Source organism: Dipodomys merriami, unplaced genomic scaffold (assembly GCF_024711535.1).
Source record: "Dipodomys merriami isolate MVZ:Mamm:240054 unplaced genomic scaffold, mDipMer1.0.p SCAF_184, whole genome shotgun sequence".
NCBI lineage: Eukaryota > Metazoa > Chordata > Mammalia > Rodentia > Heteromyidae > Dipodomys > Dipodomys merriami.
The window spans coordinates 2205864-2218059 of NW_027203204.1; the positions used below are offsets into that span (position 1 = coordinate 2205864).

Sequence of the window (12196 nt, forward strand, 5' to 3'; positions counted from 1 at the left end):
CTAAATTAACAAAAATGAACAAATATGCTTTTGTAAGAAAAAATCTGACATATTTCCAATACATGAACTAAGTCTATTTCTAACATGCATTTTCTATGCAGCCGCACTGGCCTTTTTACTGCCAAATACATGCTAGGTTTTGTCCTGTGCCCTTTCTCTTGAACTGAATGTCCTCTTATGTCTCTTCTTCTCTACTATCTACCCAACTTTCTTAGGTCTACCCTAACTCCTTCCTAGATCTAGCCAGCACTTGTCTCCATACTATACTCTATATTTGTTCTATCTGGCTCCTCTTCTTTCTACATTATCTTTGTGTTACTCTCCACAAAGAAAGAGAATCTGTGGATATATACTAAAACAGTTACTAATAAATGTTATGGGATTAATATATAAAAATCTATCGTGAGAGATACTTTGAGGCTGTACAAATGCCGTGATTTGCTGTAAAGTTTCACCTGTTCATTTCAACAATATTTAGTGGCTTTTACCAAAATCAATTACTATGCCCTCATGGTGATTTGGAATAGTATCTTTTATTTATTTTGTGTCCTACCATCCTTTGTCCAGCATGAAATTAAGCATAGAGTGAGGAAGTAATAAATATTGTTGTTATATGTGTACCTTAATTTCAAGAACCATTCTGTAAAATAGGATGAGATAAGGAATTGTGGATTTTTCAAGGCAAATATGTATTTTGGCAGTGTGCCATTTTTATACCATGTGTCTTCAGTGAGAAAATACGAATCAAAAGAAAAGAAATTAACTCCCACCTCCATAAAAACTGGAAAACTTTCCTGGAGAAAATGGAGCAATAATAATAGTTGTGTCTTAGAATTTACAAAGTACACTCACATGGAAGTGGAGCTATGGCTCAAGTGGGAGAGCACTAGCCTTGAGCAAAAGAGGCTCAGGGTTGGTGCCAAGGCCATGAGTTCAAGCCCCAAGACCAGCAAAAAAACAAAAACAAAGTACACTCACACTAATCATTTAGGATTTCAGGAGCTCTCAGATGAGAAGTCTTTGAAAGTTGTGGTAAAGCAATGTTACATTGGGAACAAGAAAATTAGAAGAGAAATCACATAGGCCCAAAAAGAGAAAACAAAAGTAAAGGCAAAAAAGAAGCAGATGTGAGGAGGAAAAAATACTGTAGCCCCAGTGCAAGGCCACAGAATTTTTAATGGTGAAGTTAATTTAATGCGTAGGCTGAAACCAACCAGACAACTGTGAGGACCAAAGTGGGTGGTTAAAATAATTAACAATGTCATTAAAATAAGCGTTAAGAGCTGACTTCATGAGCAAAGGTAATGAAGGCAAAAAGTGACTAGAGTCTCTTGTTGTATGCCTTCACTCACTTCCTCCTTGATGACTTCCATTTTCTAGGGCCTTTCACAGTGCTTTTAAACTATGATGAAACCAAGAATATTTGCTGAAGATTTACTGTATTGCATACACCACACTAGACATTTATACAATAATTAGTTATATTATAATGAATTTGCATTATAATTGGAAAAGTAAAGCAAATGTGTGTGTGTGTGTGTGTGTGTGTGTGTGTGTGTGTGTGCGTGTGTGTGTGTTAAAGTTAAAAATCAAACAAGGTAGAAAGGGCCAAGAGAAGACCAAAAATCTACAACAGTAAGACAAGATCATCTAGAACATCCCATTCCAGAACAGCTTTGTGCAACTAATGAATATCTGCTGGCTTGAAGAATTGGATGGAGTGGGGGGGTGGGATTTGAACAGCTAAGATAATGAGTTCCAAGGTAGAAATATACCGGCCAAACAAAGGTGTCGGATCTGGGAATGTGGCTTAGTGGTGAAGTGTTTACTTAGCATGCATGAAGCCCTGGGTTCAATTCCTCAGTACCACATAAAAAGGCCAGAAGCGGCACTGTGGCTCAAGTGGTAAAGTGCTAGCCTTGAGTAAAAGAAGCTCAGGGACAGCGCCCAACTCTGAGTTCAAGTCCAAAGACTGGTAAAAAAAAAAAAAAAAAAAAATTACCGAAGTATGGGGTTAGCAGCTTGAAAGTGCTTTAAGTGAATAATCAGAAAGGGTAGATTAAGAGGTTTATGGAAACATCATGGAGAAGGAAAAGTAAACAGACTGAAATGTGGAAACCTTTGAATGCCACATTGAAGAGTTTGGAAACTTTACTGGCAATCCTAAGGTAATTGATGTTTTTAAGCAAAGGGATATGATGAATATAAAAATCTTAGAAATATTAAACTAGCTTTTGACGTGCATAATAAATGGTGCACATCTTCATTAAAGATGTGGTTATGGCCATAAAGAAATGTTATGCAAATAAAGCACATTGAATACATAACCAAGAAGGGCAGAGTGCAGCAAAATAAATGTCAGAGCAAAAGATTACCCAGTGGTTTCTTTCCTGGGAACAAACGAAGCATAACATCACACAGAACAGAGACAAAGAGAGGTTCAGGTAAGATTCCTAGGGTTAGAAAACCTGACCTAGTTTATACTTTCCCCATTACACCATGTTTGTATGGAATTCAGATTGCCTAAGCATAGTGAAACAAGTATACTATACCAAAATGATACAAAAAATAACAAATGCTTCAATGGGCTCAAAAAGCTAGTTGAAAAATGGAAGCCACATGACTTATTGATTACATTATGAATTCAGAAGAAAACAATAACAAAAACAAAAAATTTACATCTGAGTAGAAACATGAATGATGTGGCCGGAGAAAAGTAGAGGTTTCCCCCAATCTGGAACCATCAGTTTGTTTTAATGTTCGTATAAAATAAAACTAAGATCAACAATATTAATCTTCTCTCATTATTACACAAAAAGAGCCGCCTTAAATTCTCACCTGGCTTGCTACTTTAGTGCCTCTCTCTCTCTCTCTCTCTCTCTCTCTCTCTCTCTCTCTCTCTCTCTCTCTCTCTCTCTCTCTCTCTCTCGCTCTCTCGCTCTCTCGCTCTCTCTCTCTCTCTCTCTCTCTCTGTCTCTCTGTGGGTCTCTGTCTCTGTCTCTGTCTCTGTCTCTCTCTCTCTCTCTCTCTTTCTCTCTCTCTCTCCCGCCCCCCTAGAGTTTTGTGTGTATTTGTGAACGCACATGTGCCTGTCCTGGGACTTGAACTCAGGGCCTATGCACCATACAGGAGCTGTTTTGCTCAAGGCTAGTTCTGTACAACTTTGAATCACAACTCCAGCTTCACTTTCAGCTAGTTTTTGTTCATTTATTTCTTTGTTGTTTTGGGATTTTGTTTGTTTGTTTGTTTTGGGGGTAAGGGTGGTGCTCAATTGGAGATGAGTCTCATGAAACTTCTTGCCCAGGCTGGCTTCTAACCAAGATCTTCAGATCCCAGCCTCCTGAGTAGCTAAGATTACAGGCGTGAGCCACCAACACCCAAGGCCCATATTATCTCAATCCTCTCAAATGAAGGAACTTCCATCTTTTCTAATCTTACTACTTAATTCTACTTTAGAACCTTAAATAAATGTTATACATTTCCAGAAGTTTCCTTTAGTAAAAGCAAGCCCCTGCAACCTTCATATAGTACTTAGCAGCCAAAAAAATATTTTATACACCTCATCTCTTAGAGTCTCCTCAGAAGCAATGCGCAGCAGGTATTATCGGCATCCACATGTTAACCAGAAGCAGTAAGTAAGCCCAGAGCCACACATTCGCAAGTGATAGAGCCAGGCCAACTTGTAAGCTCTCTAAGTCCAAATTCCATGTTTTCTTCACTATATTATTGAGTTTCATAAAGTGCCAGTGGGTATATCTTGTTACTTAAAATGTACATTGTTATTCAGTATTATGTAAAGTAAACACATTTTAATAAGGTGCCTTGCTGGCCAAGTGCTTATTATGAGACCATTTACTAAGAAGACCTAATTATTTTAAGATGCTCATGATAATAATATTTATCACTGGCTGAAAAGTAACATGTATACATATATAGATATATATACACACATATGTGTGTATGTATTACAATTTGCAAAATTTTTGAGAGCATACCAAAAATTTTTTTGCCTTGGATTCTGCAATGTAGCATGCAGCAAAGACAATAAGGGTGATTTAAGACTATGTAGGCATCAAAGGGCAGAAAATAGGGCATTCCTACTCTTTAAGTCTGCTAAGGCCTCAAATACTGATATAGTTCAGAGCATCTTATTACCAGGGAGACATAAATCAGAAGGAGTTCAGCTAGCAGCAATAAAACAGATTAGTGTCTAAAAGGACTGACTTTAACGAAAGTTTCAAAAGAATTAACTCCAGGTAGTCTAGATTTAAAGAGAGAGCGAAGAAAAAGAAGATATAAAAGGAAACTTTTCTTAAAGCCATCACCTAAACCACAAGCAGAAATTATTTTGAAACTAAACATCTAAAAACTAGAGATTTGCTCATTGCAAATATTTAGAGAATATTTATAAAGAGAAAATGTGGGAGAAATGCCCAAATTTTGCAGCACTATCTGCAATAGCAAAGTTATAAGATCAGTCAATGTAACCATCCACAGATGAGTGAATAAAGAAAATGTGTATCTACAAACAATGAAGTTTTATTCAGCCATAAAGAATGAAATTATGTCATTTTCAGGAAAGTGGACTGAATGGGAGATCATCAGTAAAAAGAAATAAGCCAGACTCGGAAAGACAAATACAGCTTATTTTCTTTCATATGTAAACCTAGACTTAAAAAAAAAATCATGAAAAGAAGAAGGGGACTGTTTGGCAAGAAGGAACCTGTGGAAGGAGGTTAGGAAAGGCAAGAAAGGTTTAGTAGGTGAGAGTGTAATCAACATACATTCTATTTAGGTACAAAGATATGATAATGGAACCTATTACTTTCTATTGTTAATATATGCTAATAAAAATGAATGAAAAAAAAAACAGGATAGAAGAGTTCTATTCTCCAAGTGTGGTGAAAACTACATTCCTACAGACATTTAGTCCCCAGTCAGACAGAAAAAGAAAAAGAAAAAGAAAAAAAAGGATTGATCTTGAACTAACTTCTGAAATGGTAGAAAACTGAAGACGATTTTTCAGATGTTTTCTCTTACTAATTGCTTTACTTCGATGAAATTATAGCCTCTGCTAATTTCTTTTCTCCCTGTGATGCTCATTTCTTCTCCTTTGACAAAAGGAAATAAATTGTATCATTCACTTAAAGTAGATTGCATTGTTTTTAATGAATAGGTAATATAATCTTAGATACAGTTTGGAAGAGAAAGGGCCAACTTCTAAAACTTAAAATGTTCTTCCCCCTCCCTTGAGAAAAAAATTCCTGAGGCTCTTACAAGTTTTCCTACAAACTAGAGAGGAAGCAGTTTAAGTAGATTTGAAGAACTGTCCCATCAGGAAAACCATTAATATATCCTTTCTTGTATCTGATCACAGAGCTGACAGTGGCTCTGGGAGCTATAAGGCCCTGGGTCAAATTACCTTCTGCGCTGCTGTTCAGGATTGTCTTTTACCTTCAGTATTTTATGCTGTATGACAGCAGAATCTACTTGCAATCTCCCTTTTTATAGCAATGGCTTTTACCTTTAAAAAAAAAAAAAGAAAAAAAGTCTAGTCTTAAACACCTCCACTCTTCAGCAAATGTTATAAAAGAGTACGTCTTAATGAAGCTTCAAACTCCAGAAGCCATAAGCCTTACCCTCTCTGTCTTGCATGTCTTTAAAAATAAAAAGGGGGAAAAAAGATTTTTTTTCCCCTCACCACCCCTGAAATAGATCCCAACACCTCTCCAGAACCCTACCTAGTAACATCCAGGAAAATACAAGGACAGTTCCTTGTGCAGCTGATTTATAAAGACAGATGTAACGGGGAATCTTAGGGACTTTGAAAACTGCCCCCAGCCCTTTAAGAATAAAAAACGGTAGCTTACTCAGAAAAAGAGAAAAACCCTTCAAGAATAGACACTTAACCTCTTCCATCCAACTTCAACAGCTTCAGTGGATGGAGATACACCACTTCTCACCTACCTCTATCCTGACCACACACAAAATCCATCCATCTTAATACTAAACCTTTTACGGCAGAAAGTTAAAATACCATTTTCATTTTTCTTCTAGTAAAAATGAGACTGTTCAAACCTAATGTTTGGCCTTGCACACTGTAATAGAAGTTGGGCTTTTCCAACCTCTTCCATCTGATTCTGGCAGTAAAGACCCCCCCCAAAAAAAAAAAACAAGTTGACATTTGCAATGCCATTTTGAAACTGAACTTGAGGTTCGTGCTAGGGAGGAAGACCCTACTGCGGAGATTTTTTTTTCAAGCTTTCCTCAACAAAGAGCCATCTATGAAGTATTATTCCTGCTAATATTAGTGGGGGCTTTAAAAAGCTAAATCTCTCTTAGCTCTATCCTGGGAAGGCTGGAAATATGAAAACCCCAAAGGCACGTGTACCTATAATTTCTTTTGGAATGAAATGTGACTGACTCTTAAGTAGTACTGTGAACCTGGCTGGATATTCTTAAGACATCCCCTGCACCTTCTCAGGACTAACCTCCTGGTTTTTGCCTGGAAATTCCTGGCTTTGGAAAACGCCAGCAAAAGGCCGGCCAGGCAGGACAAGGGCTTGTGCAGAATCGTGGGTCTCCTCGCCTGCTGTCTCTCGGGTTTTTTTTTTCCAGGAACTTTCAATCAAGGTCTCCTCCAAATCTGACCCTACCAACACACACACACACACACACACACACACACACACACACACACACACACACACACACACACACACACACACACATACACACACACACACACACACACACACACACACACACACACACACACACACACACTGCTTTCTCCCGTCCCCAGATTTCAAAAATGGGGACCAAGTTTCTCACCATCCTCATAGTTTTTGAGATAGTAATCCGGACCCGGACCCCCGCGGCTTTTCGCCGGGTTCCTCAAGTTCTGGAACTGCAGGAAGTCGGTCCTTTTGCCCCCGAAGCGCAGAAAGGCCGGCGAAAGTCCCCGAGCCAGGGTCACCAGACGCTTGGAGCTGCAGGGGTAGAGAAAGAGAGGGGGAAAGGATCCCCGGAGAAGGCTGGAGCAGCCCGGGCACCGCAGGCACGGACTTAAGATCCTCTGCCGACCCCTCCCGCCCCTCCATCCGTGCGGACCCCGGGTTGCTCGCGTGCGCGCGCGCCCAGCTCCCTAGCTTTGCCCCCCACCCCCACCCCCATCATCTCGGGACTCTGCCGCCTGCGCCCCGATGCCTGCAGTGCCCCCCTCCCACAGACACCCCAATGCCCAACAGACTGATTTCCAAAACCTTAGCGATCGTGTGTGTGCACTGTGTGTGTGGAGACTGGAATACACTTGTGCTGCGAAGCTAGGGCCAAGGCGCGGTCACAGGGCTCGTGCCACTTGCCAGGAAAGCGCTCCCGGCTGAGCCGCTCCGGGCGCGGACCGCCGGCCTTCCCGACGGCTGCCTGACCTCCACGCAGCCAGTCGGCGGCCGAGGCTTGCCTGGCCCCAGGAACTTCGTAACCTCCACGGCGCAGGTAAAACCTGGCCTGGGCTCTCTTCAACCAGGCCCCAGCGCCCGAGGGCAAGTAGATTCCGACTTTGTTGGCTTGCATGCCCCAGTAAGAGCTTCCTTTTTCATTTCATTCCTACCAACTAGATCGCTTCCCAAATTCCCGGGCAGAGCGATGCCCAGAGGAAGTTCTCACCGCCCCAGAATCACAGCCAAAGCGCGAGCTTTTCTGTCCCTGCCATCACTCAGCCGGCTCTCAAGAAAGATACCATCTTCTCTACCCCCCTGAGTTTTGCTCTTTTTTTTTTCTTTCTTTTTTCCTGCCCACTTGGGGCGGTTTGGAAGCGCCGCGAGGAAGCGACATTGGGTGAACTATGGGAGAAAAAAACAAACTTGTGGAACAGCTGCATGGACAGACAGCCATGCAAGTTGAAGATTTCCATCCACTGAATTTTTTTTAAGCCAAAGGCAGCTACTTTGGGAAAGAATAGAGGGGGGAAACTAAGCGGACGCTGTTCACGCTCTGAGTTCCGGGATCTGGAAGTTTGTTTTTTTTTTAACGCTTTGCTGGTTCGGGCTCTGAGTCTCCAGGAAATTGGAGAAGTTGGCATCCTACAAGAGATTCAAGAAAGAGAGAAGCGGAGCCCCCCCTTCCACCCCCCACCCCTCCCACACACACATTTAGAGAGAATCGAAGAGCAGACGCGTTCCCGTGGCTCGAAGAGGAATCCTTCGGCTGGGGACTTCCAGGACCGAGTTCCAGGGTGCGCGCAGTCAGGGCGTCGCGTGGGCCGGCCGAGCGCGGGAAGTCCCCGCGCGAGTCTAACCCCAGGTAAACGCGCATCTCCAAACTATCCAGAAGCCAAAGCAATGCGCCCCACCATCAACACATCCATCCTCCAAAGCTGTTTCTCAGAAATCTTTTTCTTTCTTTCTTTCCCTTCCTTCCTTCCTTCCTTCCTTCCTTCCTTCTTTCTTTCTTTCTTTCTTTCTTTCTTTCTTTCTTTCTTTCTTTCTTTCTTTCTTTCTTTCTTTCTTTCTTTCTTTCTTTCTTTCTGCTGCAGGCAAGTATTTAGCGTGAACAAGCTGATTTTTAAAAAGGAAACCCGGTGGGGTACGCACAGCTGGAAGAGTGCAACGCACGTGGGGTGCGCATTTTGAAAACCCTCAGTCGCACCCCCACGTCGGGACGAGCTCAGAGGCGCGCTCTCGCTGCCAGGGAGAGCTGGGGGGGAGGGGGGGGGAGAGGAATCCTGGAGGAGCCGAGCTGTTCCCGCCCTCCCAGCAGCCGCACCCGCGGGAACCGAAACGGCCTCCTCGGCAGCGGCGGAGGTCCCCCCTCGGTCTTTGGGGTACAGTCCCTTCACGGGGCACCCCCGCGCTACCTGCCGCCGCCGCAGAGCCGGCGGGAGGCTGGAGCCGAGACCCCGAGACGCGGAGGGCGCAGGGGCGCGCGCACCCCGGAGAGCCCCACTCCCAACTCCGCAGAGCGTGGAAAAAAAGAACTCACGCCAGACGCACCCCGGACGCGGCCTCGGGGACAGAAGAAGGGGCTGAGAGCTCTCGGGGCTCGGGTGGAGGCGCCCACAATGAGGTTCCAGTTTGGAGGGATTTTTTTTTTTAAGCTCCACACTTGGATTTAATATTGCAGAGAACGTTTTTTCCCCACCCGTGCAACTCTGTCTCCGATGGCGAGGGATCGGGGCTGCCTGACTGTGGAACAGAAATAACGAGGGGAGCCAGGGGGGGAAGGGAATCCAATTAGATTCCAAGGAGATCGGAACCCCCGGCTTTACTCATCTGCCGGTGCGGGACTCCAACCGCAGGACCTTCCCCCTGAGAACCGCAGAGCCCCCTTCCCCGTAGGTACACCACGAGCTGAGCGAGGATGCTCGTTTTTTCATTAAAGAAAAACTAACTGATGCCGGTTATGGCAGAAGATTGAAGGAGGAGGCACGGGCGGGGGAGGCATTTCATTTTGTCTATAAAAAGCGCCTGGCAAAAAAAAAAAAAAAAGCCCTCCAGCCTACACATGACAGCGGAGGATCTAAAATCATTTCTTTAACTCCGAAAGCAACTCGCCCACCGCTCAAGCTTCTCCTGAAATTCGTTTTCCGTCTGGGAAAGTGGGAGACAACGGGTGGACACTCTGCGTGGAAAATTCCACTTTCGTGCAATCCCCGATTGAACACGCACACTTGCTCTCTGCCACACACACACACACACACACACACACACACACACACGCACACGCACACACACACACGCACACTCCATTCCTCTCTGGTCTTTGTTGCCCCAGATATTTTTTCCCCCTTCACTTTGTAACTGCCCTGAAACCTCTTGGTTCTTTTTTTTTTTTTTCTTCTAACAGAAGAAGGGGAGGCTAATTGTGGCTATATGTAAGCACAACATTTTTTCAGTCATAACTGATAAGTTTCTGAAATGCCTTCTGCATGGCAGACATGTGCATCTTAATAGAAAACATTGCTTTTCTCAATCACCAGTTACAGCCTCTCAGCAAATATTCCAGGAGGAGAAAAGTCTCCCTTTTCTCTCTCTCGAGTGACAAGAAAAGACAGAGCAAGAGATCCACTTGGCTTATTTTCTTCTCCTTCTTCTGCCCTCTTTGGAATGGTGGGGGTGGGGGGGGATAGGAAGAGAATGAGAGGGAGGGAGGGTACTTAACAAAGTGAACCAGGATCCATCGCAGCCCCTGCCTTACCTTAAGAAATCGAGCCAGCCATCATGAATGATGGAGGGGTCCAGCTGCAGAGAGAGGAAGTTCTCATTGACTGTCCTGACTGGGTTCTTGGTGCTCACATCAAGTAGAATCAGGGTCTTTTCCTTCCAACCTGAAGTCCTACCTACAGACAAGGGTCTCCTGTCTCCAGCTAGGGAAGAAAGGGGGAGAAGGAACCACAGAGCCAAGCAGAGAGCCACGGAGGCTAGGCTGGCTGGGGGGCGGGAGTTGCCGGAGGGCATGGCTTCGGGGAAGGCACCGAGCACCCTCATTAAATCCTTCTGATTTAAACCTCTCTCCCTACTGGGTCTGGCCGGTGACTAATTGTCCTTATCTAAAGTGTGTGTCTGTCTGCCTTTCTCCCCCCCCCCTTTTCCCCCTTCCTTTCCCCCCCTCTCTCATTCTCTTTCGTTAGCTCTCTCTCTCTTTTTTTCCTTTTTTTTTTTTTTTTTAGTGTTTTGGTGCTGGTGGAGCGAACTCACGCCCCTAGCCAGCCTTCTCAGCAACTCGTGCCAAAAGTACTGTTCACCAGCACCGCCCCTTTAAGAGATTTGACTGCAGACATTTTTTTTAACATTTTTTTAAAGGTAAGGGGTGGAGGGGGAGGCGGGAAGTAGGAGGGAGGGGTGGCGTTGTACCCTCCTGATTTAACCCTCTAGGGTCAGGATGGAGGGGGAGGGGGAATTGTCTTGGGGTACGGGGCTTGTTTTTACTTCCCTCCCTGGGAGGCGCTGGGGAGGACAGTGCAGTCACCAGACTGCATCAGGCTTGTCCTATGCTGGAGGGAAGGGGGGGGGGAGAGAAGGGGGAGAAGGAAGAAGCATTAGCTTTGGGCCGAAGCTGCAAAGCAAAGGTTGTTCTTGTTTAGTTGCAAAGGGTCCATGGTTTTATTTTATTTTTATTATTATTTATTTGCCAGGGCACGGAGGGCAGAGGAGACTGTGAGGAGGAGCTCACACCCCTTTGACTGGCCACACAAAAGCATCCTCTGACATCCCATAGGACAATGGAGTGGACAGGTCAAAGGCTTCTGTGTCTGAAGCGTCAAAAAGTTCCAGTCTAGGCCATTGCTCTGCTGGGCACTTCCTGCCGACCAGGCCTAAGGATCTTGGGCCTTCTCCATGTAGAATGGCTTTGGCTTAAGGCAAGGGCGACTCTGTGCACATTTGAGCCACTTGGTTCCACAGCAAAGACACAGCTGCCGCTCCACCATGCCACCCTGCCTGCAGAAAAATGGCAGAGAGGACCAGAATGTTACAGAGGCTTCAAACTCAGCCGAGTCAGAGCCCAGCGTGTATGTGTTGCTTATAGCTCCTGAACTCAGGAGCCCCAGCGTGCATCACCCAACCTCAAGGCAAGCCTATCCACAATCATCGCTGTGGTATTGTGGCTCTGGATCCCATCCTAAGGCGGTGGACTAGGGAAGGGGCAGTCACACCACTGGAACCCACTTTCAGCTTCTTTCTAGAACAAAATAAAGCTTTTGTTTTGCAGATGAGAAGTAATTTATGCAGGATGGGTCCACAGGAGCATCTGAGGGCCTCCTTGGTATCAAACTGACTTAAATACAGAACACAAGTTTTCCTTAGGCATGGAAGTGCCAGAGTCCATATCTCTCCCTTTCACTGGACCCAAAAGGATTAACAAACTTGAAAAGGACCAGAGTAATCTTTCCCTGAGGAGTGTCTACCAACTTCAATGACCAGGAAATCTAATAGTTATGTATCCTTAAAAGCACTCCAAGAACTTTCTAGAAGTAGAATTGCATGAAATGAGGTTATAGGAGAAAGAAACAAGTCATATCACTTAGAGGTGATTTTTTTTTAATCAAGCTGTAACAGTATGTATTAGATATGGCGTTTAGTTCCTGAAAATTTCTAACACATCCAGGTTCTTTAAAATATGGGAGGAAAGGAAGAGATGGTATAAGTTACAGTAGAAATTACTGTAATTTTTAATTATGTACTAAGCACCTTCCAGA

The 12196-nt window shown here is 44.3% G+C and overlaps 1 protein-coding gene across 1 annotated transcript in view; it reads right to left on the reverse strand.

Annotated features, from left to right (window-relative positions):
- Positions 1-10559, reverse strand: part of LOC138830143 (inactive heparanase-2) — a 444295-nt gene extending 433736 nt beyond the window's left edge. Inside the window, exons 1-2 of the mRNA XM_070026578.1 lie at positions 10198-10559; positions 6835-6992 (exon numbers count right to left, since the gene is read on the reverse strand). Of these exons, the coding sequence (XP_069882679.1) occupies positions 6835-6992; positions 10198-10487 (448 nt within the window). The 5' untranslated portion in view covers positions 10488-10559. The remainder of the gene's footprint in view (positions 1-6834; positions 6993-10197) is intronic.
- Between the last annotated feature and the right edge of the window lie 1637 nt (positions 10560-12196).